The sequence below is a fragment of the Capsicum annuum genome, chromosome 12 (genome assembly GCF_002878395.1).
Source record: "Capsicum annuum cultivar UCD-10X-F1 chromosome 12, UCD10Xv1.1, whole genome shotgun sequence".
Lineage (NCBI taxonomy): Eukaryota > Viridiplantae > Streptophyta > Magnoliopsida > Solanales > Solanaceae > Capsicum > Capsicum annuum.
The window spans coordinates 197,184,510-197,212,290 of NC_061122.1; the positions used below are offsets into that span (position 1 = coordinate 197,184,510).

The 27,781-nt window shown below is 27.6% G+C and overlaps 2 protein-coding genes across 5 annotated transcripts in view; both read right to left on the minus strand.

Annotated features, from left to right (window-relative positions):
* Positions 1 to 2,334, minus strand: part of LOC107850935 — a 19,195-nt gene extending 16,861 nt beyond the window's left edge. For 2 of the 4 annotated variants that reach the window (XM_047400933.1, XM_047400936.1), the window contains exons 1-3: positions 2,166 to 2,334; positions 860 to 952; positions 97 to 227 (exon numbers count right to left, since the gene is read on the minus strand). In XM_047400933.1, the coding sequence (XP_047256889.1) occupies positions 97 to 155 (59 nt within the window). In that variant the 5' untranslated portion in view covers positions 156 to 227; positions 860 to 952; positions 2,166 to 2,334. The remainder of the gene's footprint in view (positions 1 to 96; positions 228 to 859; positions 953 to 2,165) is intronic. The other 2 variants (XM_047400935.1, XM_047400934.1) reach the window with 2 other exon arrangements.
* Positions 2,335 to 21,471: 19,137 nt separating this feature from the next.
* LOC124889351 (serine/threonine-protein phosphatase 7 long form homolog) lies at positions 21,472 to 23,680 on the minus strand. Its single transcript, XM_047400940.1, has 2 exons — positions 23,487 to 23,680; positions 21,472 to 22,102 (listed from the first exon to the last, which is right to left on the minus strand). The coding sequence occupies exon 2, from the start codon at positions 22,087 to 22,089 to the stop codon at positions 21,622 to 21,624; it is 468 nt and encodes a 155-aa protein (XP_047256896.1). The 5' UTR covers positions 22,090 to 22,102; positions 23,487 to 23,680; the 3' UTR covers positions 21,472 to 21,621.
* Positions 23,681 to 27,781: the final 4,101 nt, after the last annotated feature.

Sequence of the window (27,781 nt, forward strand, 5' to 3'; positions counted from 1 at the left end):
CATCTGCCCAAGAAATTTACAATAATAAATGAGCGAAATCAAGAAAAAACTACAAAATTTCTCCATAAGTGCAAAAAATGCACAGCTATCACTCACCGAGAGCGTTTTGGTGACAACTGGAAAACCGCATCATCAAGCGGCATATTGGACTCCATCTGCCCCTCCCCTCCTTGACTAAAACAGTAGAATCTTCAGATTGGCTTCTTTCATATATACCTTCAATGCCTCTTAAATTTCAGGAAAAATCTAGAATAAGTGCGAGAAACACATAGAATCCTAAATATATATACAGGAGAACAGCAACTTTGTGATTTTAAATAAGCTTGAGAGTTAGAGTAAGTATTGGATAGTTTCATAAGCAAACCAAAAAGAAAAATAATATATTTCATGATATATAAAGAGAATTGAGTTATTTCAAATATAATTTTTTACAGGATGATATATCTTACTTAGGAAATAGGTGATTTTAAGCAGAATGTGCAAGACAAGTAAAATTTTATTAAAGCAAGATTTGATATGACATACTATTAATGTGAAATTCCTTGAAATCAGGTTATACAACAATCAATCAGCTATGCCCAAAATTTCAAACTAGTATGGTTTCGGGCGCTAGGTATATAAATCGTCAATATGAATTTTCAAATGTCAAGTTCAGTTATAGGAAAAACATATTTCAAATGACAAACCCAACGCGAAATTCCATAAAAATATAACGAGCAGAATAAGCTAGGGATTCTCATAGAGAAGCTCTCAAAGGTCTTAGATAAGCAAAGTTCAATGAGGATGAAACTGAATTTGCAAACTGATGAGCTTTGTTGGGCAATTGAAAAGTAAAGCAATAGTAGAAATAAGAACTCACCTTAAAAACGTGATGGCAAAATCTTCAATAATCGAGCTAGATCATCCCAATTTGGTTCACGTCTGAACCAGCATTTCGGCTTTTTTCAGCTCTCTATCAATTAGCAGAGCATGAAGATAGTTTCCTCTTATTAGAACCTTTAATTTTCTAGCTGTTTAGATGTAAAAAACCAAACAAATTTCTAATGGCCAAATCCAATGTGGAACAACCATATAAAAAAACAACATAACCAGGATGATCCCACAAAGTGGGGTTTGGACAAGATAGAGTTTACACAGACCTTACCCTACCTCAAAGAGGTAAAGAGGTGGTTTCCAGTATACCCTCAACTCAAGGGATAAAAATAAAACGAGAATGCAAAACAATTTTACAAGTTTCGACAACTCTTATATAAACAAAATTCAAACAACTCAACTACTAATCACAAAAAAAAAAAAAAATTGCAGCTTGTGCACTCAAGGGTGTGGCAGAGTAGCCAATAATGTGGGTTGAAATCAGGTATCACATGGAATTAGTCAAGGAGCAGAAAATCTAGCCCAATTTTAAGAAAAAAAAGACTTGCAGCTAGTGAACCCAAGGATGTGGCATAGTGGTCAACGTAGTGGATTGAGAACGTTGAGGTTTCAGGTTCAAATCCCAGTAGAGACAAAAAAATACTACTCCCTCTGTTTCAAAGAAAAAATTGACCTCTTTTTCTTTTTAGTTCGTTTCAAGAAAAAAAAATGACCCACTTTCTTTTTTTGGCAATTATTTAGTTCTAGTATGTTTGAGACCACAAGATTAGAGGGTATTTTGATACATTTGACATAACTTTAATTTAAAACCACAACAAAACAACCTCTCTTCTCACCTCTAAGGTAGTGGTACGGAATGCCTACACTTACCCTCCCATGACCCCACTTTACGAGAATATAATGGATATATTGTTGTTGTTGTTAAGACAATAAATTCAAAAATTTCTTTATTTTCTTAAACTCTATGTCAAGTCAAAACAGGTTATTTCTTTAAAAAAAAAAGGAGTGAGTTCGTAACTTCTTCTCATCTGTTCTAGTTTTGATGCACGCAGGTACGTGTTGCACAAAATTTGGCCCAGACACAAGGTTATTTTAACAAAAAATGAATTGCAGCGTGTGATATGTGTGTGTTAGTGCAACTCACAGGTTTAAACTTTAAACCTTGCAATATCATTATCCACTACGAAATTGACATAAAATTATCACAATTATGAACTATAACAACTAAAATTACACTTAAAATTAACAATTAATCGAAAAGAAGGGTAAAAATAGTGGAAAATAGGACTAACCTTAGCAATGTGAAGGAAGATATGTTGAATATTTTAGGTATATCATTGCAATTCAGTTTAATTCTGAACCTGCATTTTGTTTTTGTTTTTTGGAGGAGATAGCGAGTAGTGTTGAGTGAAAGAGGTGGGGAGCAAAGTGATGGTTTTGTAATCTTTAACTTTACAAATATTATCTTTAAAGATGGATAATTTGTTGTAATTTGGATCATTCCGTTAAATTAAGGGACATAAGTGAATACTTCACTAACGGTAAGAGCAAATATTACCTCACGGAGGATAAACTTTGCTATTAAACTTAAGTAAAGGGGTAAATTTGATCATTTAAAAAAAAAAAATGGAAGCAATTATAAGGTAACGAATTGAACCTTTAAAATTTTACTTTTAGATATTTATATCCGTTTACATTTATTTATTTATATTTATAATCTATATCTATAATCTATAATATATTAAAAGTGTAAAGACTCTTAGAAAAGTGAATAAAACTTGTTGTCCTTCATTAAAAGTCTTTGCTTTAGAAAAAATCGTTTTTTCACATTTTTTTTATGATTTTTATGATATTAAGTATTAATTCTAATAAATATATTAAAAATTAAATAGAGAAGGTTTTTTTATTATGGTTAAATTTCAAAGTTTATCGTAAAAAAATTTATGTGTTTAATATGTCATACGAAAAAATAGATAATCTTTTGCAAATCGAAAAGGTTTTGTTCACTTTTTCTTACCAAGAAAAAATCGTGGGAAAAAGGGTATAAGACATTAAAATTCAACTAAAATTTAATTTTACTTATTAAATCTTTAATTATTTCAATTAATTGAGCATACTAGCATACATTCTTTTGAAGTAGTATTTGTATCCTAATGAACGAACAATTTTTTTTTTAACCTTAAGTCCTTAACGTTCCTTTTCCCTTACTCAAGTTTTATAGTTATTTTTTTCCTTGGTGTACGTATTATTATTATTTGGCTAAAGTTTCGCTCACTGTTAATTTTAGTTAGAATATCTTTAGGTTTAGCTATTTAATTTAGGTAAAAAAAAAAAATCATAATATTTAATACTTTTGAATTCATTAGAATTTTATCTTATTTATAAAAGAAATTCTTATATTCTATTTAAGTTATATTTTGGATCAAAATTTGCAGGTGTCATACCCTCTACTTTATTTTTTCTTCTTATTTTCATATTGATTCGGTTGTCTTTTTACTTTTTTCTTTTTATTTTCACTGTTGTTATTTTTTATTGCTTAACAATGAATTCTCGCTTTTTGATAATTTTTCGTGTTTCTTTTTCAGTTGGATATTTCTGATCGGAAATTATAAGAAATAAGCATGCTGCCACCGAATTAAGTGGTCAAAAGAATCAATGGTTATCTCTTTCTTTATTTAATTGTGACTTTATTTTGATATATGTTATTTGACTATATTAAAATACTATTTGTTGGTATCATAGTTATATAGGGTTATAGTCAACTCTTTAATTTTGAAACCTAGTAATTAAATTTGAAGTCAGATCAAGAATTAGAGGGGACTCTTGAAATATAGGTTTGGGAAATCCTCATAAGATAAATATATTGTACGAGAAGAATCCTTATAAAAGAAAAGTATACAAAGAAATTAGATGTCTATTTTTATAATTCGGAGAACAAATATAGGTAGGATTTTTTTTCCCCTTTTATGAGCTATATCGTAGTTTTTTATCCTTTAAAAATATAGCCGAAGTGCATTATGTTGCCCGTATGTCATTAATTCATACTCTGCTCATGACCTCGAGAATGATATTACTTTGTTTTGGTCCAAAATTTTCAACGGAATATTGGGTATAGGCATTGATATGACAATTGAGGTTGTAAGAAAAGTATATTAGGTTGTGAAAAAGTATAATAGGTATTTACTTTAAAATAGACATAGCAATTATTTTAATGTCAACTGTTACTTTTTAATAATATAGTTTTTCTTGTATAAATATTTTATTCATTGATGCAAGACACGATAAAAAGTGAGATAAATATATTATCAGATCTTCTGAAAGGTACACCACTAATAAAGGAAGAGATAATATTCTGAATAATGTACATATAGAATGATTGATAAATCTACCACCAAAAAATAGTTACTTACGAGTAATTAATGCTTCAAGTACCAAATAATCTTGTAATAACATACAAACATCACAATATCACGGTCAACTCAATGAAGAGCGTTATAAATATTTGATGTTGCACCTCTTTAAAAGATATCATGGTAAACATAAAAAAAAATAAAAAATGTTTAGAATGATGTACACTTAATATAATATTGTGAATTTGAAATATAGTAAATAAAACTATGAAGGGCCTTAAAAATGTAATTTGAATTTTTTGTATTTCACTAAAAGTCTCTGCTCTAGACAAGATCGTCTTTTCACTATTTTTTTAATATTTAAAAGTTAAAAATTAGTTAAATATTTATATTAGAACCTTTCCTTTTTAGAGTTAATGATAGCTAATACCTTTTTCATTAGTTTACAAATTCTAAATTAGTTGATTTTAAGAAGAATTGAAAAATCTAGAAATAAATATGAAAGCGTTAGAATAAGAAAACAAATATAAGAAGTACCAATTTTTTAAAATTTTAAAGTAAGTAATTAAAGATTTTTCTAAAGATTTAACTTTAAAACTAGTAAAAAAAATATAGAAAAAATAAAAAAATTTAATCATACTATAAATATGGTTCAAATCAATACGTCTCTTTTAGCCTCTAGCAGCAAGAAAAAGAGGTAATGCATGACATACGAAAGGTAACGATTCACTAATCACTTGAAACTTCTGGTAGTAAAATATATATATGCTTACAATAAAATATATGTTACGTTTACATCATTATTATATTAAAGTATGAAGGATCTTTGGGAAGTGAAATTAACTTTTTGCACTATATTAAAATCTTCTTAATAAATAAAATTGTTTGATTTTAAATCATCAAAGATTACACACGACTTTTCACTATTTTTTTCTAATAATTAAGAGTTAAAAATTAATTAAATATATTTACGGTAAGATCTTTTCTTATTAGAAGTCATCAAAATTAATGACAACTAATATTTTTATTATTTTAAGAATTCTAAATCAACTAAATTTTATTGTAAGAATAAATTCTATAAATCTACACATACATCTACAATATATTAAATTCATTAACCATTTAAAATTTCTTGTGGTAAAATATATATGTGCTTACGATAAAATATATGTTTTGAACTTTTTGCACTTCATTAAAAACCTTTGTAATAGATAAAATCATTTAATTTTAAATAATCAAAAATTACACGTGTGAGACACCTTTTTGTCTTTCATTAAAAGATCCTCCTTTAAACAAAACTGTCTTTTCACCATTTTCTTTAATTTATTATTTAATTATTTTTATTATATTAACTAGACTCCTAAAATATATTGGATTCCTAAAATATATGGAAGAAAAATCAATCAATATTTTTCTTCATACTGATCAATTAAAAAAATACTCCAAAAATAAGATAGAAAAAATACTCCTAAAATAGGACTATATTAAGGATATACTTCTATAAATATTGAGATGCACGTTAAACTAGAGAGAAACAAATTTACTTATTGAAAAATATAATTGATGCTCATCTAATTTGATTCGGTTGCATGTCTAGATTGGTGGATGCTTAATTTTCTAACCCTCAACTTCTTCATTATTTTTGCCAACTTCTTTGTTTTCATTCAAGTCGTTCTTTAGAGTCAAAAATTTTGCTCAGACTAGAATTATTTTCATCAAACCATAAGTTTTGTGATCACTGTTATATTATTTTATTGTAGTTTACTAGTCATAGATGAATTTACAGGTGGTAGATGAATGTCGATTGGCTTTGATAAATTTTTAGATAAAGATTAGGTTTCATTGTATTGTATTTATATCTCTGCTTTGAGATTTTTTTTGTGTAAAGGTTAATTTTAATTGTATTATTTTGATATCTCTATCACCATATTATTTTGTTATAGTTCATATATATATATATATATATATATAATATTAAAAGTGTGAAGACCCTTAGAAAAGTGTGATTTGAACTTTTTGCCCTTCGGACTCCTAAATAGATAAAATTGTTTTTTCACTATTTTGCTCGAATTATTATTTAATTATTTTAATAATATTAACTCTAATATTAAATCCTAAAATATATATGAAAAGACAAAAGTAAGATTCCTAAAATATATGGTAACAAATAAATATTACGATAAGAAAGATATAGACAAAATTCTACTAAACTCCTAAGTTTTAGGAACCATACGTGTGTATTTTTTTTATTTTTGCTTAAAAAAGATAAACCAATGAAGCCTATTTTGTATTAAACAAAAGGCAAAGCAAAAGTGTAAAAGAACTATAAAAAAAAAACATTTAATAAATGTCTATTTGCAGTAGTTTATTATTTTTGAAATTCTTATTCTTCTAAAGTTGATAGTTGTTTATGGGGGTGAGGAATATAAATTTACCATATTTATATAATTTATTTTTTAGAATTCTTTTACAATAATACAATAGCATCTTCAATGAACATATGAAACGAGATTATTTACTTTTGGTCTTAGATCATTCTTTATTATTTTCTTTAGAATTATGCTTTACATCAAGAAATGTTTTTGTAATATTTAATTTATTTTGAGGTGCATTGATTTTGTAGGTATCTTGAAGATGGATGATGATGATATCCGAATTTTGAAAGGTGATTAATTTCGCGTGTCAATTTTTAGTTTTGAATGATATAAATTATTTTAGCTATTCATTCTTATTCTTTTCATGTAATGATTTTTCATTTGTCTTCTTTATGATATATGTAGTTTATCAAACTTTATGACAAAGAAAAAATTAATAATATGAAAAGCATAATTAAATCTGGCGGTAAAAAAATATAACAATGTGTCAAAGAGACACAACAAGAGACAAAGAAGAGAACGGGGGAATGTTTCTCCAAAAGTATTCACAGTACAAAAGAGTTGATAAGCGTTTCTCCAAAAATATTCATGAATGAAGTAAAAATTCAACGTACAGTATAATTCTTGGGTCTATTTGACAAGACATATGAAGCACGAGGTTTTGCTAAATTAAACTCACCTTTTGAGATTAGTTTTTTCTGATTATAATATTTTGGTGGAATTGAGAATGTTCATTATTATATGGGAATAATTTCTCTTTTGGTTAAGTTTTTCATCTCATATGTATTTAACATTACTTGAATTAAGAAGTATAGTTGATAGATGTTGTCATGAAGGTAAGTTACAGATCTTGGGTATTATGCTTCAGTTTTGTTAAATATGTGTTAGAATTAAAATCATATGAATTACAAGCTCTTGAAACATTGGTTTTAGTTTATGCATTTTTTTGGTTAATTTGAGTAGTGGAGAATTGAATCATTATTTGAATAAAATTTAATTTAGAATTATGCATGTGAATTAATTAATTATTTTTTACATAGTATGAAATGTCATCAAAGTCCATCTGAAACTCTCCAAAGATTGTGTCATCTTAACAAAAATCATATCCATTACATGCATTAATATATAAAATATGTAGTTTATTAACTAGTGCTATTTAATAAATGTTTCTTGAAAATGGACCACTATTAATAAGTGGAGTTTGCAAAAATAGTTGAAAAGAATACTACAAATTTTTATCTTGAATTTCAAATATGAAACTTATTCTAAATTAAATTATTTTGATAAAATTACAATTACTTTTTATATGGAGGGAATATTCTTTAATTTCTACACAAGAAGTCATGTTCATGATAACCTCCTCATTTATCTTTAATAAAAGAGTGATTAGGCTAAAAGAAACTAGTTTTCAATTTCCCCAAAGATCTAAGTTATCCCTTCAAATCAATGGATTGTACATTCTCCATAATGTTAAAACATTATTTGTGAGGCTCAAGTAGAAAATTAAGTGGATGTTTTGTCATGAAAGTCAAAATTTTCATTTTATTTAATTATTGGAGTTGTGTTTGGCCAAAGAGAATATTTATAATTTGAATGTAATTTTTTTAAAATAATGGTGTATACCCCAATTTTTAAAAAGTAACAAGAAAAATACAATCAAATATGCTCTAAAATAGTAATATCTCAAAATAGATAGTCGCATAGTGTTATACATTCGATCGCAGGTACAAGCTACATACTATTAATTTTTGAAGCTAAAGTTGTGTTTGATTATAATTTTGCAAATTATATTTGGTTTGTTTGAATGTATATTTAGTAAAGAAATTATGAAATAATCTTTAAATACGAAACTTAGGGTATAATTTGAAAAAGAAAAAATTATGAAAGAAAAAAGTGAAAATAAAATTTTGAATGTTTCAAATTTTATATACAATTTCAAGTTGTATTTGAAAAAATGTTATGGTCAAACATTGATTTTAAAATAAAATCTACAAAAAAAAAAGTCAAAAAGGTAAAAAATTCTCATGGTCAGTCACATTTCAGTATAAAACTGTAAAAAAAATATTCAATATGAAATTCAAATTAGTTTCTAGAATGGTAACTATCAAAGACCTATCACCTATCACATATTCACAATCACAAGTCTAAGGCATTACCAATTCATTTTAACAACTTATTGTTTGGAGAAAGCTTCAAAAATATTCAAACATTGCAAAGACGGAGGGTTATTAGAATTAAAATTTACACGTCAAAATGTGTATCTGAGATAGTACTCGATCTTTTGAAAAATTAGTTGTATTGTAAAAAGGTTTATGTATAATTGAAAAAAAGTAACGTGCCAAAAACATGCAGCTAGCCGATCAATTTTTTATTTGTTAGGACACTGATATTATCATTAATATTTTATTTTACACAGTACATAATATATTTTTATAAAATATAAATATTTTTATAGAGAGGTAATTTTATAAAGAGTGTACCACTATAATAAACGTCATTGTTGTTATAGGTAGAATGTTGTTATAAAAAAAGTAACATATAACATGAACTCAATTTTGGAGAAAATCAGGTTGCTATAGTGAAACATCATTATAATGACGGGTTGTTATAGAGAAGTCTGACCATGTATATATATATATATATATAAGTTGTCTATTCATTGATTTGAATATAATGAGTTTATTCTTTTTATACATATAACTTTTTTCTTTAACATTGAATCCACGTGCAACACACATATTCTAAACCAGTACTATATTAAAGTGTGAAGCATCTTAAAATGTTGTTTAAACTTTTTAGCTTTCATTAAAAGTTTTTGTTTTAGACAAAATCGTCTTTTTACTATTTTTCTAATATTTAAGAGTTAAATTAATTAAATATATTTATGGTAAAATCTTTCCTTATTATCATCTTTTCACTATTTTTCTAAAATTTAGAGTTAAAAATTAGTTAAATATATTTATGGTAAAATATTTTCTTGTTAGAAGTCATCAAAATTAATGACAACTAAATACTTTTTTCATTAACTAGTTTAGGATACGCGTCCCACGTACCTTGCTTCAGTGAATTCAATTTTATAAAATCACTTTGATACTATAAAAAAATATATCGCTGCAATTGTTTTAGCCATTATAGTAGTTTTTTGTCTTTAAATTTTATAAATAATGCCAATATGTTTTTACTGATAATCAAAACAATTGCATATTATTAAATTTTAAAAGAGAATTCGTATAGAATTAGAATAACTAACCAATTTATTGTGATGGAATTTAACATCCAAGAAATCTGGTCAAAATTTTAAATAAGTCAATATGAACAAAAATCACAAGAAAATTCTCAATCAACAATTATATATCGAGAATACATGATAATTTGTTATTTTAAACTTCTAAGACATACTAAACTTACTAAAGAAAACTTCTCAATTAGAAAATGTTAATTAAAATACATGATAATTTATTTTTATAAACATAAAAAATATACTAAAATCTAAGAAAACTTAACTCAAATCACAAGCTAATTTATCTCTTCAATCATGGCTATTATCAATATTAAAATAAAAAACTTGTTAATTAACAATTATCCATCACAAATATATGGTAATCTATTATTGTAAACTTCAAGAACGTATTAAAATTTTAAATCTTATGTCAAATCATTAAAAAAAATATCTCTTTAATCATAGATCCATCAAGATTGTAAACATTAAGAACATACTAAAACTTTAGAAAACTTACCTCAAATCACAAGCAAATTTTTCTACAATCATAAAATATCTCAAATTTCACATACACACAAAAAAGCGGCTTCTCAATTAGCAATGGTTATCAAGAATACATGATAACTTGTTCATTGTAAACTTCAAGAATATACTAATACTAAAATTCTTTAAAAAGCTCACCTCAAATAGCAAGTAGATTTAGCTTTTTAATCATAGATACTATCAAGATTTCAATTAATAAGATTTTTTTATAAAATAATGTAAACAAAGTGAGACAACTATCATTAATTAATTAGTTAAAGAAATCCTTAGTTAAAAGTGATTCAAACCCAAACAATCTAAAACTTAATAGCTATTTAGGTTTTATAAAAAACATGACTTTTTGATTTAGGGAAAATGTTATGTTTCCCCTGAATTATACACGAAATTGCTGAGACACACCCGAACTTTAGGAGGGTCCTATTAACCTCTAGACTAATTAAAATCATATTTTTTGCAATATTAGTACCTACGTGGCACATACGTGCGCCTACGTGGACCTTCAGTGTGTTGATTCACTGATGTGCCACGTAGGCACTAAGGTTGTCAAAAATATGGTTTTAATTAGTCCAGGGGGTAATAGGACCCTCCTAAAGTTCGGGTGTGTCTCAACAAGTTCGTGTATAGTTCAGGATGAAAACTGAGCATTTTTTCTTTGATTTATAAGGAAACTTTTCCTTAAAAAAAAAGAAAAAATATTTTTTTTTCTTTTTAAATTACTTTAGGACAATTATGGTTTTAATTTGGGAAGCTTAAGGATTTTTTTCTCCTCAAAATTTTACAAAGCATGTCTTCTTCTTTTTGTTCTCAAAAATTTAAATAAGGTGTTTTCTTTTTTTGAAACTTTTATGGTAGTTAGTTGTTTTTTTGTGTTTTTTAAGGAAAAGTTTTCACTAGATATTTTTCTTTTATATATGGGACTCTTTAATTTTAAATATTATAATATAATGATATAATAATTGAAGAAAAATTATAAAATAACGATGTTGTCTAAAGCATAAACTTTTAATGAAGGGTAAAAAGTTCAAATCACTTTTCTAGGGTCTTCACACTTTTAATATATTATTAACATATTATAGATTTAAGAATTTTAAATCAACTAAATTTGATTTTAAAAAGATTTAAAAATTTATAATAAATATAAAACAATAGAATAAGAAATTTTTAAGAAGTACCAAATTTTAAAAGTTTTAAGTACGTAATACGAACATAATCAATAATTTTGTAAATATTTGACTTTAAAAATAAGAAAATATTTTAAATATTGAAAAAAAAATCGTGTTACAAATATGATTCAAATTGATGTGTCTCTCTTAGTTTCTAGCAGCAGCAAAGGAAAGAGCTACTACATGACAAATGCAAAAGGTAATGATTAATCAACCACTTGGAACTTCTGGTTGTAAAATATACACGTGCTTACAGTAAAATACATGTTTATGTTTACATTATTATGCTAAAGTGTAAAGGATCTTTGAAAAGTGATTTGAACTTTTGCACTTCATTAAAAATCGTTGCAACAGATAAAATTATTTAATTTTAAATAATTAAACTTTACACGTGCAAGGCAAGTGCGGTTAAACTAGTATATTAAAAGAAGCATGAAAAGAAATTACTCCCTTCGTCTCATTTTATGTATCGACATTTAATCAGATACAGTTAAAAATAAATGATTACTTTGTAAAGTTTACAAAATTGCTCCTCTTAAAATCACTTTAATGTTTATTTTTTAGTTGTTTTTTCTTATTAAGTGGGACCGTAAGAATAAAATAGGGATAATGTCATTAAATAGTTGTCAAATAAGAAAAATGACATTTTTTGGGAACAAATAAAAAAAATAGCAACACAAAATGAAATGGGGAAAGTATAAGATAGGGAATGAATCCTCACCAACAAGAGTCAATCAATAAAGCTATTAAAATTATTTTTAATTTTATTAAGTCATTTTTCATTGCTCTAATTTTTTCAAATTTTATTGATTTTTTAAATATATGAAAATATACATTCAAAAACATATTATTGCTTAAAACTAAAATCAAACAAAATTTAATTGCTTTTTTTTTTTTTTAAAATCAAATCAAACAATAAATGTACCCTTTTTAGACAAATAGAGTTATAGATTAATGATGCTCAACAATCTGAGCATCCCATCTTTGAAATTATTTCTTATGATCATTTCCAAATTCACTTTAAAAGAACTATATTTTTCGACCTTTTATTTGCAAAAATGAGACATTTTTTTCATAAATAAAAAGAGCTTGTAAAAAGAATATAAATTAATTTTTTTTTTTATAAACAACTATAAAATGGGAAAAGACATAACTACCTCTTTAAACTATGACCTAATTTTCAATTATACACTTTATCATCTTTGATAGAATTCTATTACCCCTAACTATATTAAAGTAGATTAAGTTCTCCTTTGAAACACAAAGTCACAACTACATTTCTACCGGAAGGTGAGAGTTAATAACCTAAATGGTCACTCAATTTATGATTTTTTTCTCAGAAAGTCACTTAATTTTGATTCTTACTCCAAAAGTCGCTCAACTATGAGTTCTTTTCTCAGAAAGTCACTCAACTTTACTCTTTACTTTAAAAGTCATTCAACTATGAGTGTCTTACTTACAAAGTCACTCAAGTTATTTAATTAATTTTTTCTATTAAAATTTCCTAACATGTAATTTTTATTTAATATAAAAAATTTAAGAAATAAAAAAAAATAGTTAAACAATCAACTTAATGACCCCCCACCCCCCCACCCCCCACCCCAATCCAAAATTCATTTAAATGATTTAAAAGAATATCTCTTTATTTCTTAGAATTTTGATTTTACTATTAGTTTCTGTAATTTTCTTGTCCAATAATTACTCTATACTCTAAAGTATATATAATCATACAAATCATCAATTAATATCCTAAAATCACAATCATTTAATTGTATAATTTTTGCTGTTAGTTTTACCTCGTTGTAGTGTATATATTATAATGTTACTAATGTTTAATAACATTTGCTAATTTTTATATCATATCATTTTAGTTTAAAATCTATAACGTTCCCTTTTGTCAACATCTGTATATTATACAAGTGGTAATACAAAAAATTACATTATGATTGAAAAATTAATTTTATAAATAAGTATCACATTGAAAGTTAATTAAATCTAATTAGCTAATTAATATGATTCTGAAAATCTTAAAAATTAGTATTAACATTATAAGGGAATTGATATAAACTATTTATGATATTTTAAAATTTCAGCTGGTTAGAAAGTACAATCAACTTCTTTCTTTTCCCTTTTTTTTTTTTTTTTACATAAACACAAAAGTAACAGAATTGTAAGAAACTGGTAGGACATGAGAATGAAGACCACTGTAAAAAATTTGGTATGTGTCCACAACTCATAAAAGCACTAAGGGGTGGGCATGTTACGGTATTTTAAACTTTGGTATAATAATTTTAGTTTTCGGTATTTAAAAGAACAATATTATTATTGTTATACCAAATTAGTTTGGTATGGTTTGGTATTTTTAAATTTGGTTTCGATATTTTACGGTATGATAATTCAACAATCATACTTTATTTGATTTCGACTTACATATATTCATATAAAAAAAAACTATAACTTTAAACTTTAAAAACGCCTCAATCATATTGGACTAACAACTATCTTGGTATGGTAATTCTGCAATCATACTTTATTTGATTTTGACTTACATATATTCATATAAAAAAACTATAACTTTAAACTTTAAAAACGCCTCAATCATATCAGACTAACAACTATCTTGGTATGGTAATTCTGCAACCATACTTTATTTGATTTCGACTTACATATATTCATATAAAAAAACTATAACTTTAAACTTTAAAAACGCCTCAATCATATCAGACTAACAACTATCTTTGTTAATCAACTACATAAAAAGAACATTTCAATAACGATTGCATAGTCCAAGATGCAAACTCTAAACAACATTACCTAAAGTTAAGCATAGTACTCCTAAATAATAAGGTTCCCAAAAAATTCATTTATGAATAAAAGTTACTTTTATGTTCAATTGGCTAATTGATGATATATAAATATATTTAATAATCTTAAATATAATATATATACACTTTATATATTATTAAAAAAATTCGTGTAGTATATGGTATTTTGATATTTACTGTATAAATATCAAATACCGTATCAAATACCAAAATAATTTAACACTCCTACCAAATACCATAACATTCATACCACGGTATAAAAAATTTCGATTTCAATATGACATTCGATATATACCATATCATGTCCACTCCTAAAAGCACCGTACAAATCTAAACCAGAAATACAATCACAAGAGATTATATCAAATCGTCCAAAGATTACAAATTCTTTTTAAGTATTGAGAAGACTTTCATAGCACTATGAAATTTGACATTATTTTTATTACTCCTTCATTTCATATAGTTGGTTATGTTACTAAAACTGATTGTTTCATATTAGTTAATCACCTTCCTAAATAAAAAAAAAGGATTAATTATTTTTTTCTCACTCGCAATTAATTCTTTGAAAGTGTTTACCCTTATTTGTAAAGTTCTCAAGAAGTTTTTTAACGGGTGAATTCATAAAATTATCTTCTTATTTATGATGTCTTATGCACTACGCAAAATGAAAGTGTTCAACTAATAGGTGATGAAGGGAGTAATCTATTTTTTCTTTCCCTTGATTTTTCCCTCTTTTCTCCTCTTCATTTATTTTAGTCACCACCAAATTGCAAATTCAAAAGTTTTAGAAGGCATAAAAATTACTCTTATAATTACTAGAAGATTAGTTTGAGCACATATATGTTTGTTGTATAAGAAGGAGGCTTCTTTTGATTGAACTTTAAAATAATCCATTTTTTCAGGCACAAAAAATGTATATCAATGTAGATACTTTTATAGATTTGAGTAACTTTACTTATATAAGTACAATTTTATTTTTATGAAATGTGATTTGTGTGCGAGAGGGAAGGAGATTAACAACAAAAATACTGAAAGAACGAAAGGTTCGAGATTACTGATGAATGATGTATGTAGTTGACGAGAAGGATAAAGTAGAAGTAAAAGAAAAATACTAAGTAAAAAGGTGTATATTTGATTTTAATAAAAAGTAAAAAACTAGTAAAATTTTAGTTTTTTCTCTATGAAAGAGTGATATACACACATTTGTCACATAAACTTTTAAGGTGAAAGTAATTCTACTTTAATATAACTAAAGGGAGTAATAGAACTCTATCAAAGATAAAGTGTGTAATTGAAAATTAAGTCATAATTTAAGGGGCTAATTATGCCTTTTGTTGCGATAAAATTGACTCCTTAGAGTGTATTCGATGTGAAGAAAAATATTTAATATCCTAAAAAGTTTTATATATTAGTAAGTCGCAAACTAATTACTCCAACATTAATATTAGCAAAGGCCTAATGATGACCTTTTCTTTCACTTTTATCCTCCCTTTCCCTTTCACTTCAAAATATTTTGACAAACGTATAAGCAAAGCAAAATACAAGAATGAAAATGTTGACATGGGGAGAATGATATAAGCCTATTCGAGTTAAAAATCAATCTAAAAGGGAAAATGATATATGCCTATTAGAGTTAAAATTGGGAAAAGTTATTGTTTATATCCTAAATTATATTCGAAAAGTTTAAGGCACACTCAAACTAATATGCCGACCTATTACATCCCTAACCTTATTTAAAGTGAAACTAATACCCCCTTAGAAGGTGACATGACAGAGAAAGTGTACACACTTTCCACAAAATGCGTGAGAGGAAGGACAAAAATCTTAAAATCAAAAAACTGTGCACGTGTCACTATTGTATTGGCTATTCTATAATTAAGTAATCCCTATTAATTAAGTTTCTCTTTAATTATGTATGTTTTCAATTAAAAAATGATTAATCTTAATAAATTTTTCTTCTTATTTATTCAATATTGTGGGTTCCACCTTTTAGAAAACTTCTCCATTTTCCTTTTGGGTTCTTGTTTAACAGAGGACCTATGTAAACGCATCATAGAAGCAAGCATCTCTAATCCTTTTCATTAAAATTTTTAAAGAGGTATTTTAAGAAAGAAATTTAAAAAATGATAAATATGTTGACTTTCATGAAAATTTCATGATTTCTTTTAAGAAGTCCATGATTTTTTTTTTCAAATTCACCAGAAAATTCAGTTGGAGAAGACCGCTGAAGAAAATCGACCAAAAGAGCAACAACTTACGAAAAATCTAGCGAAGAAGACAATTACTTTTTCTTTGTCTGCTGTATCTCCGACGGAGCACCACCCACCACCACTATAATTTCATTTCAGTCACAACTAATCAATAACATACTTAAACTTTGACACACAATAAGGATACCAATAAAATGCTTGATTTTAATCTTTAATTATCAAGATTTTCAATGAATTTTAGCAATTTTATCTAAAAAATTTCATTTTCTTCATCGACTACAACAATGGTGTTACCATTGCTTACAGCTTCTATACTCTTTCCACGTCTTACAACAGGAGAAAGGAGAGGAGGGTAGCTTTAAGTATATCAGAATTGGTGATGCTGTTGGCGTTGCTATTAATAGTAGAGATTTTGATTGAAGAATTCAAAAGTCAGTTCAATTTCTTATTTTTGGTCAATCTACAGATAGAATAAAGGCACTATATTGGCTATTTTGATTTTTTGTTGGTGAAGGAGTTTTAAACAAGAACAGATTCGTCCCTAATTCATAATTTGGGTCTGTCCATGTTCAATCTTTTTCTTCAATTTATCAAAAATGAAAAAAAAAAGAGGAAGATATGCTATGGTGGAAGTGAAAGTGGAACAGATGAGGAAGCAAGAGAAGTGCTTTAATATTTTCTAAAAAGACAATATTAAGGGGAAAAGATTAAAAAAGAAATAAAAAATGATATTATACACGTGTTAAGCGTGTGTACATCACATTTCATATAAAATCTGGTTTTGTCTTAGGAGGGAGGTATTAGTTTCACTTTAAACAAGATTAGGGGTGTAGTAGGTCGTCATATTAGTTTGAGTGTGTCTTAAACTTTTCGAATATAATTTAGGATGTAAACAATGATTTTTCCCATTTAAAATTTAAAGTTGATGAATTTCTATAGTATTAAAATTAAATTATAAAATTAAGTTTATAGTAACATATTTGTAATTTTTTGATGAATTTTTTATTACTTTTATAGAGCATAAGCAAAAGGAGCCGAGTTTCCGAACATTCGTACCTAAAGCGTTGAATTCACCCCATGATTTGAGTTGATTGAAGTACTGATTAAGATGGCAAACGATTGGAGAGGCACGTCCATTTCTAAAAGTTGTTGATTTTGATTTTGAATATCTACGACCATTAACTTTCAACTTAAATCCATTGTGACCACCTTATAACTCCTGTTAGTTAGTGGAGTTACAAGGTGTTGTCGGTACGAATACAAATATTTTTTGATATTTTCACCCCAATACCATAGCCTCCACACCCTCACCCCTACCCTACCACAAGCGAATTCAAATGGGTTCATCCGAACTTTCTTACACGAAAAATTATATTATATATACAGGTTAAAATTAGAAAAAATGTATAAAATCAACCTTAAACTTGTAATCATAATTTACTTTAGTATTTTAAGTTTACGCACATTTAAATACCCCATAAACGATTTTCAAGTGAATTAAATAGCCATCCACCTTAATGATTGATGTGGCCCAAAAATAAATTGTAACGCGCATTTTTTTTAATAAAAAAAGGATAGTCCTACTAATTTAATTATTATATAATAAAAAATATACTTTAAATGGTAAATAAAAACACCCATGTCCCACCTTTTCATCTTTTTCAACCCCCACTCCCACGAACTCGAAACCAAAATAAGTCACGAAACTAAAAAAGTGATCAAAATAGGCCACTTATTTAAAAAATTATCAAAATAGACTAAACGTAATAATTTATTACGTTTTTCATTTTTTGTTTAACGGTCAACTAACGGAGTTGACTTTCGTAAATTCATTTTACACATTTTTTATAAAACGTAAGAAATTCTTATGTTTTACAAAAAAAAAGTAAAACGTAACAAATTCTTACGTTTTACACGATGATCGAGAAGAAAAAAGTCAATGAATTGTCAAATCATATTAAATGTCGTTTTTTAGGAAAAATTTAATTTCACGTAATAATAAATTACGTTTTTCACTTTTTCAAAAATTGATGTGGTCCCCAAATTAAAAATTGTCCTACTTTTTTCTCATTAGTCTCATCCGTCTCACGCCTACTTTTTGTCAACTTTTGCTTTTAACAGAACCTTTTAACAATTCTAATTTTTTTAATTTTTTGTAGTTAAATTGTTTTATATTTTATAATTAATCAAAATAATTTATTTTTGCTCTATGTAATAAATTTTTTACATTTATATATATATAAAAAAGTATCAATTAGATAATTAATTTAACAATTTTATTATATTTATTTTATGTCAAAAAATAATTAGTTTTATCCTTAATTATCTGATTTTTGTCTAGAAACTTATATTTTTGAGTTTTTCTCTACTCCAAAATAGCGAAATATTAAATTTTCATCGATCAAATAAGCTACTATATACAAGAATTATATTTTCTTGGTTAAAAATATGAAATTAATTTTTTCGGTTAGTGATTCATCGTAGTTTTCAGTTAGTGTTTCAATTAGGATATTGAGAAGACTCACATGCACAAATTCGTTTCATATTACAATTTAATTTAGGAGTCTAGAAAATCGTACCGATAAATATATATGATAATGTATAAATCAATAACATTTTTATTGGTACGATTTTATTAAAAAAATTATTGTATTATTTATACGATTTTGATTTTTTTATTTGTTAAACCGATAACCAATAAGATTATACTACATAGTATGTATATATATATATATATACTAGAAGTTTTCATCTTCTTATAAGTAGTTTTCATCTTCGATTTTGCAACTAAAAATTGATAACCAGTATAACTATAAATAATAGAAGTTTTAATCTTCTTATAGAGAATCCAACAATAACAAATAAAATATTAGAAGTATAACTACGAATATATTGCTTTAATCAGCAAAAAATTATAACCAGATCCGTTAAAATACACTATCTTATCAAACTAATGCACCATTACGTACGCCAGCAATGATTTTCAATTCAATGACACAAAACGTAAATGAACATCATCACATTACATATGAAACTAATGCACAAAATTAGCTTCAATAGCCTCTTGCCTTTCAACTTTTTTTGTTGTTTGTTAGTCTTCTTCAACAAATCCAAGATCACAATATTTGCTTGACGTGGAAATTCTGGATCATACCAATCAAAGAAGTTGCAACTAGTTCGAAATAGAGACTGTAATTCATAAAATAGAAAGTGATAAAATTTAGTCGTTGCAGAACATAAAAGAAAAAAGAAGATGAGAGAATATAAAAATTACATACACCATAATGCATAAAACCGAGGAATCTACGTCCGGCGTTGTCATTCGACCTTTCTCAGAATTGGAGGAGACCCACATGCACAAACAAGTCTCCTGTTATAATTCATGGAGTTAGAAATAAGTAGATAACGGAAAAGGCAATAGAATAAAATTTTGATTTAGAGTATGAAAGTGATGGAGGAAGAGGGATAATAAATAGGAATAGAGTAATAAATAGGAAGAGAGATAATTGAAATTTTGAAAAGTGTAATAAATTATTACATTTTTACAAAAAAATTAGTAAAACGTAAAAAATTATTACGTTTTACACACAAAAAAAAATTAAGAAATTGTTCATTGTCCCATCAAAAGTATGTAAAATGTAAATAATTTTTTTTTTTAAATTATTGATTTATTTTGTTAATTCAAGTGTCATGGAGTTAATTATTTTTGACTTTTTATTTCATAAATAGTACTCAATATTTTTTTTTTTTAGTAAAACATAATAGAAAAATTACATTTTTTTTTTTTAATTTTGTCAGGTAAATGTATAATTATTGATGTGACATATCATACAAATGGGCTGAATAATTAAAATTGCATAGTTGAAAATCTTTTATATATTTTTTAAATTTGTTTGTTCTGAAAGTATAATTTTTTATGTGTCGTGTCGCAAAAAGGAGTAAATAATTAACTGATACATTATATTTTTGTTCCGTTTTATTTTTGGCTCCCTAACCCCTGCAAATACTATATAAGAATGCCTCCAACTTATTGTTTCACCATTCAGTAACATTTTCATCATCCCTTCATCTTTCATAGTTTCAATCATGTAGAATATCTTCGGAACCAAAAGTTAGAGTTTCTTTCTTTTGGGATGGTGACATTATCTATGATGGAAACACCATACATTATAATTGTCCCCCAAAATATAATGTCAAGTATCCACTGAATCTTCGATTTAAAAAATTATGTGATTCACTTTATAAAAGAATGGGTTTGAACAGTTTCGATTATAAATTGATTATAATTAGAAAATATCAAACGTCATTTTTAAGTCAAGGTCAAGTAAATTTTGGCGAATGACTTATTAATGATGACGATTCATTGGGTGATTTTTTGAGGGCTCCGAATGACTACATAGATCAAATAAAGCTAACCGTGCTTGAAGTGTATGTGGGGAAGGAGCCCAGGTCTAGCCATTGTCGTTCTCCTTTATTAAATGATGTGTTTCTCCAGTCTAGCGATTTTCCTCAAATGACTCAATATCAAAATACTCATACCGGCAGATATGATTTTGATTTGAACAAAACTATTAATGAAAATGACTGGTAACATTCATTAATTTGTGTCTATTTTATCAAAAAAATTTGATAAAATATTGTAGTTTTGACTATTATTTATGTTCGTAGGTGTTTACCACAAAATGAGATGAATATTGCTCCAAGTTATGGACAGGATCATTATTTTGGACAGACTTCACAGTTTGGATCGATGAAAAATGCTGAAACATTCTCTAATGTGCATGGGTCGTCTAGTTTTGGTGCAACTGACTATTATTGGTACGTTCACTAATTGAAGTTTAATTTGAGTAGTTTTAATTAATATGATAAACATATATATTTATATATTTTATTTTTCATATTTAGGCTTAGTATTACACAAGATCAACCCAATGTTCATGAGAATATCGACAATGTTGATCAACCAAATTATCATTCAAGCTCATAGAGTGATAGTGATTATCGTCTCCAATGGGTTCCATTTCTAACTCATCTTTAATGAAATCGGTTAGATTCGTCGAACTCACAAAACTCTACCACTAATGGGCCCAATATATCCCGTGAGGGCCTCTAGCATATCACGCCACCACCGACCTTTACCGAAAACATCCGTTAGATAAATTAGGTGACCATCAATATGCAAACCAAACAAGACTTGTACATCCTGAAGTGTGATCGTTGCCTCACCGAAAGGCAGGTGAAAGCAATGACTTTTCGGCCTCCATCTCTCAACCATGGCCATAAAAAGATGTCGATCATACTGCATTCTACCAACTCTTACGACATCATATAATCCCGCACTGGATAAGTATTCTTCAACAAGCTGATGCAGCGGGGGCCAGGTAAATAGAGACCAAGCCGTCTCGATCTTGATAGGCCTGATGCACAAATCGTATGGTATTTCTTCTTTCCACAACCACTCCGATCGTTGATGACTCTGTAGTCTAAGTAGTGTAGGTTCAACAAGATCGGAATGCACAACACACTCCATTTTAATTAACAATCTGCACCCATAATTAAATTCAGTTCATTCATTCAAAGGCATTCAAAAAATTAAGATTTGGCTGTCATTGATAAATTTTGTGTAAGTTATTAGTCAATTGTAACCCTATTTTTTATACAACTTAAAACCGACAATATAAGCAACCTCATATCGGTGGAGTTTCAGAACTTTAATAAACAAAGACAACTATTACTCTACTGTAACCTTACTTTTTATACACCATAAATATTCAACAATGCAAGCAACATCATACCGATAGAATCGTAGAACTTTAATCAACAATGCAAGCAACATATTCAACTACTGTAATGTTTCTTTTTATGTAACTTAAAATCGATAATATAAACTTTCTGTTTATGTACCTTAAAATCGATAATATAAGAAACATGATATTGGTGGAGTTTTAGAACTTTAATAAACAAAAATTATAGGCATGGCATGTTAGATGACCTGCTCATGTGATATCAGAATAAAGTTAATTTTGTCTATGTCATTTTGATAAATTATTGACAACTTAATATGGGAATCAATACTTTAAGTCCACTATTTTAAAAATAAATTTTTACTATTAGTCGTCATATTTGGCATATCAAGAATTAGACGGAAGTATAAAATTGGGTGAGTTTGATCAATTCATAATAGAAAATTTTCATTCATCACATCACATCTTCTAATACAACTTCAAAGTGAAGATTTAGAATCGATGCAAAAAAAAATTGAGTAATAAAAATTTTGCAAATACAAATGAAATTAATGAAAGTGATTAGTTAAGTTTTACCTAAGTACTTTAGAATGAAGAAATTGTTCATTGATTCTATTTTATTAGAATAAAGTTGAAGATTATTCGACTTTTACACTTTTTATATTATCAGTGTCTTTAACTGATTTTATAATCCATTTTTTTTTTATTTCTTGAGAATACTATCTAAGTTACTACGTTGGTTTGTAAATTTTTAATGTATTTGAGTATATATTTATCGGAGAAAATGTAATATGTGAAGAATAACTAGTAGAAAATTATGCTATCTCATTAGATTTTAATTAAGCAAAGAAGTATGGTTAGTGGAATCTAATTGTACATGCACAGAATTTGCCAAGTAAAGAACAATAAAATGTTCTAAGTAAAAAAAATATATATTCCATTCATGTCAATAATAAAATTCTCTCTGCTTTCGATTGAGAATCCCAACGTCCACACTTTTGTAATTTTCAATCCTCACTATTTTACCCCTCGTTATTAATAAATTATTTTACTCTTTGGTTTTGCTTTGTTTTGTACTCTTCTCTTTAATTTTGGGGAAAATAGCAGCTCAAAATCTAGTTTAACAAAACTATTCAACACAATATGCACCTAAATATGGTAACTAAAAGCATAAAAATATTACCTTTTATTAATGGCGGTTCGCCGAAAAAGGGAAAGAGATCGCTGGAATAAGGGGGTTCGCCGGAAAGTGAGGGATGGTGGGATCAAAGAGAAGATAATGGGGGGACCAGATCTGGGACCTTTTATTAATAGCGGTTCGCCGGAAAAGAGAAGGGGGTCGCCGGAATAAGGGGGTTCGCCGGAAAGTGAGGTGCGGTGGGATCAAAGAGAGATAATGGAGGACCAGATCTGGGACCTTTGAGAAAAGGACGAATTCAAAAAAAGGTAATAACGTAAGAAAATGTTACGTTCTATCAGTAAATTAAAAAATCAAAGAACGTAACAAAGCATTACGTTGAACGACTTTTAATTTCTGAAAAGTCACATTTACTATGACTTGACAATTCAATGAATTTTTTTCTTCGATTTACGAAAAATGTAACAAATTGTTACGTGAAGCACTTTTTAATTTCTGAAAAGTCACATTTAATATGACTTGACAATTATCATTGCATTTTTTCTCGATTTACGCGTAAAACGTAAGAAATTATTACGTTTTACGTGTTTTTCTAATACAACGTAATAATTTCTTACGTTTTATAAAAAATGTGTAAAACGTAAGAAATTCTTACGTTTTTACGAAAGTCAACTCCGTTAGTTGACCGTTAAACAAAAAGTGGAAAACATAATAAATTATTACGTTTAACCAATTTTGATAACTTTTTAAATAAGTGGCCTATTTTGATCACTTTTTTAGTTCTGTGGCTCATTTTGGTTCCAAGTCCCACTCCCACCCTCACCCTTCTTCTTCAAACCCCACCCCTCACCCTTCTTCTTCTACAAACTCGGACCCCTTTCATTCTTCTTCCAACCATCTCCCTTCTTATTCTTCTTTCTCGGACTCCTACTATCATCTACAGGAAAAATTTCATCTTGCTTCTAGAAATATTCATTATAGTTTCCAAATATGCAATTTAAAATATCCATTTCTTTAATAAAAAAATGCTATGAGAAGAAAAATTAGAAGCAGTAATCGGAGAAGAAGATGATACAAGTTAATGAAAGAAAAAAATTTGAAAAAAAAGAAATTGATGATAAATTCTTGAATAAGTACTTACATAAAGGTGCAATCTCAAAATCAAACTATGGGAATAAATTAATTTTTTGATTGCTTGACGTCAATGAATTTCAAATTATTGACAATGAAAAAATCAAAATTAAAGTTGCATGTTCTTGCTTCCATGGGAGAGGGAGAGAGGAATGAAAAAAAATCAAAATTAAAATAATATTTGATCTGGTTCTGATGTGGCATTGCTATGACGCGTGAGTAATACACTCTTCATTGTGAGAGTGGTATTATATTTTTGAGGTGGTATTTACTATACTTGAAAGTTGTTTAGGGGCATTTAAATGTTCGTAAAGTTAAAGTACTAAAGTAAATTGTGGTGACAAGTTTAAGGGTGTTTTTATGCATTTTTTCTTAATTTTTTTTTTGTGTATAGAGTAGATGTTGAATCTCCTTTTTAATTTCTTAATTTATATGCTCACTTCTTCATAATTTGAACTCTTTCGTAAAAATTCTGACTTCCCGCGTCACAATCCACCCACCCAATCTTCCCATATTATTTTTTTAGCTAGATTATATACAAATACTTTTAGGATTAATTTTACTTATATATCGAATACAAGAAAATAAGTAATAAATTATACGGAACACACTAATAATGTATATATTAGAAGCCATTTGCATACATTTTTCTTTAGAACGTTGGTTGGTTATACATTAGATTGATCTTTTGGTTAGTTGCCAATTTTATTTTTCTATTATATTGAAAACCATAAAATAAATCAAAGGATGCAAAATTTTTGGATATCATTAGCTTTTCAGTTTCAAGAAGAAAAGCCTAGGCCCTTTCAATGCCACACAATTGGGAGTGTGAAACCATATGAGGTATTCTTGTCACATGATGGGTATGCAGGTTTTGTGTCTTGAGTTTTTCTTGGCAGAGTTGGCCACACTTGGGAGCAGTCATAACTCAAATCACTTAAGACTGCGAACACTCAGTGAAAATATATTAAATATAAGTTATTGTTGTTTTTGTTGAATTTGGAATTTGACATTTGAAAATTTTAAATTCTTATAGCGTTTTGAAGTAATAACATTTTTAGTCCATCTTAAAATAATGTCATCTCTTTTATATTGAGAAACAGTTTAACTTCAAAATTCCATCCTTTTATCCTTAATGAGATGATTTACATCCAGATGAATATCTAAGGCTTGTTTTGAACCACAATTTTAAATGTCTTTATTTCTTTCTTAAACTCCATACTTAATCAAATAATGTCACACAAATAATTGAGGTCGAAAGAGTAACTGCGTTCACCAATTAAGATTTTATATATAAAAATTTTAGTATAAATATTAAGTCAGAATAAAATATATTGAGTTCACATACCTTATAGGCTAGGTCCACCCTATGAAGGCATGCACATGTATGTCGTTGATTTTTGGTGTGAAAATGAAATCTTTAGTCATGGCCATCCATCTTCACGGGGTGACAAAGCGTGCATTGAAATTGAAAGGGAAATATGAGAATAGGACGGTAGAGTCTCGATAAAATGTGTGGCCTAAATCCAAATTTAAAATAACTTTTTATATATTACAGGGATCGTTCAATTAATTTGCACATACGTTGATCATTTATTGATTACCTGAGCTCTATTTGGCGGAGGTATTAGTTAATTAACTCAACTCACCAAAAACGTGGGTAATATAATAATAATATATTTAGTGAAAATTTCACATATGAAGTTTGAGGAGAATAGGGTGCGCACATATCTTTTTTTTTCTTTTTACCTCATGGAGACAGAGAAATTATTTCCGAAAGACCCACAGCTCATGTAATACAATTAAAAGGAGCAACAAAAGTAATAAAGACACTGCAAGTAGTAATAAAGAAAGCATTGAAAAGCACACGGAGAAAATGAATAGTAACCATAACAACAACAAAAAGACAGCGTTGAAGCATAATAAATTAAACAACATGTAGTAGCAGAAATCGAGGGATCAGAAACTATGAGAATGATGCTAATACTATTGATATATAAGGAGAACTATATCTCGTTGGACATCAAGATGACACTCAACTATATACTAACCTACCGCTTTAATTTGCGACCTACATAACTTCCTATATAATGTTATAATCTCCTTAGTAAGCTAGAAATGTGTCATGTCACGACCAATCACCTATCTCTAATGCTTCTTCGAACTACCTTTTACCTCTTCTAAACCTCACCACAACCAACCTCACACCACCTCCTTATGGGGGTATCTGCAGCTCTCTTCTTCACATGTTTGAACCACCTCGATCAATCTCACTTTTCGACATCTTGTCTACCTTGGATACTACCCTACCTTGTCCCGAATATCTTTATTTTTGATCTTGTTTCTCCTATTATGCTTGCACACATCCACCTTAGTATCCACGTTTCCGAGACTCCATCTTAAAAAAATGAGATTTCTTTATTGACCAACAATACTTTGCCTCATACAACATATATAGTCTGTTTAATCTCCTTTATAAAACTTACCTTTAAATTTTAGTGGCACATTCTTATTATACTCAACTCCAAAAATGAGCCTCCATTTTGCCCACATTGCACCATTCAAAAATTTAGCTAATTTCTCAAGAAAAAAAACAAAGTTAATACATTAATTATACCAATTACACTTGGTAAAATTCGCATCAACTGATGGTCTCAAACCTTTTATCACTAAATAAAATATCAAAATTGTTATAAATACTTTACCATATATAGTGAATGTTTATTTATGGAAAAGTTAGAAACCCTAAGGTTAGTCTTCTCCTATAAATAAAGGGGTTTTCCTTCATTGTAATTGACCCGATCAAGATATCTCTCAAGAGAAATAATAATCACTCTCTCTTCTCTCTCTATTCTTTTTTTTTTTGTTTTATATTTTATAACACGTTATCAGCACGAGTCTTTAATCACCACGATGCTAAACAATTGTTCTTTGTTCGCAAACATGATAATTTGCTCGGCAGAAATAGATTGCTTAAGGTAAGTACTCATAATCAGATTATTATATAATAACTTCATCTTCATGAGGCTAATATTATTACTCACGTAATTGTCATTTTCCAAGAATAATACCATCCTACTGATTACATGCACTGAGGCCTCGCAATTGAAAGGAAAATAACTTTTAATGGCAGAATTGAATAAATACGCACCTTTGTATGTTTTAATGACATTATAATCATATAAATTTATTCACTACTTTGTTTATTG

What these genes read in the sequence shown, in the direction of transcription:
- LOC124889351 (XM_047400940.1), bottom strand. Translation starts at nt 22,089, where the DNA reads ATGGAGTGTGTTGTGCATTCCGATCTTGTTGAACCTACACTACTTAGA.